At 57.8% G+C, this 3,066-nt stretch overlaps 1 protein-coding gene across 1 annotated transcript in view; it reads right to left on the reverse strand.

Moving 5' to 3' along the window:
* Positions 1 to 2,638, reverse strand: part of LOC111734566 (glycogenin-2-like) — a gene marked incomplete at its 3' end in the record, with an annotated part of 8,385 nt that extends 5,747 nt beyond the window's left edge. Inside the window, exons 1-2 of the mRNA XM_023526653.1 lie at positions 2,513 to 2,638; positions 1,868 to 2,074 (exon numbers count right to left, since the gene is read on the reverse strand). Coding sequence (XP_023382421.1) covers positions 1,868 to 2,074; positions 2,513 to 2,638 — 333 coding nt within the window. The remainder of the gene's footprint in view (positions 1 to 1,867; positions 2,075 to 2,512) is intronic.
* Positions 2,639 to 3,066: the final 428 nt, after the last annotated feature.

The raw sequence follows: 3,066 nt of genomic DNA on the forward strand, positions 1-3,066 counted from the left end.
CCAGGAAGCAGCCTCTACACAGGAATAACAAAACGGAGTCTCCTTTTCATTTTTCCCGCACTGGCTTCCAGCGCCCCCAAATAAAATTCAAAAAAACGCAGCGTCACGGGTGCAAGAATCGGCCGGCGGGTGGCAGGATGCCGCACAGCGACCTGCAGACGCGGCCGGGTGCGAAATAAAACCCCCGAGCAACAGAGAGTTGGTTTTTCTTTTTCAGCCGATCTTCCCGACCCAGTGCGGCAGGCTGGGAAGGGGGACACAGGGCGAGACTAAGGGATGGGACAGACGGTGACGCCGACGGTGACGCCGAGTCTCAGAAATACCTTTTCTTGTCGATATTGTATCTGTCCCACCCCGGCTTGAAATACCGGGGCGTGGGCCGCAGACAGGCCTCCCGGGCAGCTTAGGGTGACTCTGCGCTTACTCATTTTGGTGCCTTGTGCTTCGCCCCCACGCTGACCGCCCCGAGCTGTCTGCGGTGCGGGCCTCCTAGCAGCTCCTACTGGCTGCTCGTGGCAGAGCCGGGAGCAGCTGTAGCCTCAGCACGAGAGCTCGACGGGCAAATTCTTCCCATTCCTGGAATGAGCACCGTCCCATGTTTGACCCACGTTTGACCCACGCGGGCTGGCACGTGCGGGGGCCGCATCCGGCTCTGCGGAGCGCACTGTGCATCCGTCACGCTCTCCATGGGACGAACAAAGAGCTCGGGAAAAGCTTCCTCTCTCCGCCCCCGTCCTCGGCCCCCAAGACCGACGGTCTGTTCACCTCGGTCAGATGGCTGCGACATCACGACTCCAAATTGACTCATGCGTGAAGTTGCCTGGACACAATTTATTCCGTGTGATAGTACTGAGCGGTCTGCCTTCCAGCAAACGCGTGGGCTGGAATCTAAGCATCATCGGCTGTTCACAGTCAACAAGAAACAGCTGTCGCACAGGCCAAAGCTGCGGATGGCCTTCGATCCGGTGCCCGCACGCGCACGCCGGCCGATGGCCTGGTAATGATTCCCCTGAGAAGCAAAGAGGGCTAGACGCCTCTCACTGTGAGCACAGAAAATAAGAAATCTCGAAACAGCGAGCATCCGTCCAGTACGTTCGCCGGAAATCGGCACGGAAGAACAACAGGCGTGTTTCATGTTTTTTCGCTTCGATTTGGCAAATCTAGTGATTTCTGTTCTCTGCGCACCGACTTCTGCAGATCCAGCCTCAGTGGGGATGAGCAGACGGCCTGATCTTAACCTATGCAAGTCGTCCCAAGCCTGGGGTTCTGGGGACAGCTCTCTGAAAGCCGGGTTGGAGCGGCACAGAAGGTTGGCCTTTCGGACCTGAAGGTTCTGGGCTCCCCCGATGAGTAGATCAGACTGGTCACCCGTTCTCAACATGCGTCGGAGTCTCCTATGGCAAATGATCGCAGACGCGGTGGCTTGGAACCCTGCAGACTGACACGTGCGGCTGCGGAGGCTAGACCGCCATCGTGCGTGTGCCTGGGCTCACGTCCGGGCGTCGGCAGAGCCGCGTTCCTTCTGCAGATGCCTCCTGGAGAAGGCGGGACCGTCTCCCGTAGCACGGCCCTTGACGTGTTTGAAACGTGGGTTTCAAAACCCACGTGACCTAAGTGAGTTCGAAGTGTGCGACCTCGTGACGAGACACCTGCAGATCCTATGGAGCAGCGCACATCGCCCAGGACCGAAGCACCCACGCCGAGTCCCCGTTCCCAGGTCAGGCAGCGTGTGCAGGTTCTGGGACCGGGGTGTTGCCATGTGACCCAGCACAGCGAGTGGCTGCACCACCAGCTAAGTAAATGCAGGGCCCCCGGTGATGGGACAGACTGACTCTCCGTCACACCTGCGTGCAACGTGGGTACTCACCTCATCCGAATGGCCTCTCTCAGGCGAGGGTGGGGTCCCAGCCACGGCCACGGGCGGCTCCGAAGGGTCCGCACCGGGCCAAGCCTGGCCGGGCTCTGCTGCTGATTTTGCACACGGCTCCCCGACACCAGGCACCGAATCTGCACACGGCCCCTCGGCTCTGGCTGCTGGATCTGCACACGGCTCCCCAACGCCACTGAGGTGCGCCTGGACGGAAAGCGGACACGCTCAGTGAGTCCTGTTTACACCTCTGCACCCCTCCGGCTGCCCTCGGAGCCCCGGGACCCACCCCACCCTGTGTGTGGCCAGCGCTCCCCAGCCCTGCCATCCGTGTTCTCCAAATGTGAGGTCATCGAAGGAATGCCACACGGATTTGCGACGCGGTCCCCGAAAACCTGTACGTAACCTATGAATGTGCTGAGTAGGCCAGGCACAGCCTACTCAGCACATTCATAGGTTATGTACAGGTCCAAGCTCTGCATTTCCTGATATTTGTCAGGAACTGTGGTAGTTTTTTAAAAAAAGCTCAGGAAAGAGTTCCCTGAGACCAAATTTCAAAAGATGTTTTGCGAGGCGAATGTGTGCACATTAAGTCGAGGGCAGACACTTCACAGCGTAGGCTTATCGTTCCGTGTCTCAAAACACCGAGTCGCTGTCGATCGACAATTTTTCAAAGCCCTCTTCAGACGCTCCCTCCAACGGCAGAGTCGACGGACGGTCTAAAGCGGAAAATGTCCGTCCGACGACACAGTAATCGGTCACCGTCACCATCGACCTGCGAGTGACTCTTTTCCTGCTGAGGGCGGCTAATTTCAATAATTTTAAAGTTCTGTGTTATTTACGTGTCCACCCCCTGCCTCTCAGCGGCGCCATTTCTGCCCATGAAACGGTCACTATTTTAAGCCCGAAAGAAAAAAGGAAAAGTTGCCTCTGTCCAGCATCCTCCTGCATGAAACACAAAAAATGGAAAAGCAGCATCTATACAGAATAAAGGAGCATTTATCTGCTGTTTTATTCTCGACTCTGCCTATTTTCTTTCGAGTTTCCAATCGCGGTCTCGTTGGCATCGCATATGACGTACGGTCCACGTGTGTGACAGGGCGATGCGATCGTGACCCACGCTCTGCCTGGGACCGCCGTGTCGTCACCGTGCGGAGTGACTACATTCCCGCCCCTGCGCCCGGCGCCCGGCGCCCCGC

Source organism: Pteropus vampyrus, unplaced genomic scaffold (assembly GCF_000151845.1).
Source record: "Pteropus vampyrus isolate Shadow unplaced genomic scaffold, Pvam_2.0 Scaffold1845, whole genome shotgun sequence".
NCBI classification, from domain to species: domain Eukaryota; kingdom Metazoa; phylum Chordata; class Mammalia; order Chiroptera; family Pteropodidae; genus Pteropus; species Pteropus vampyrus.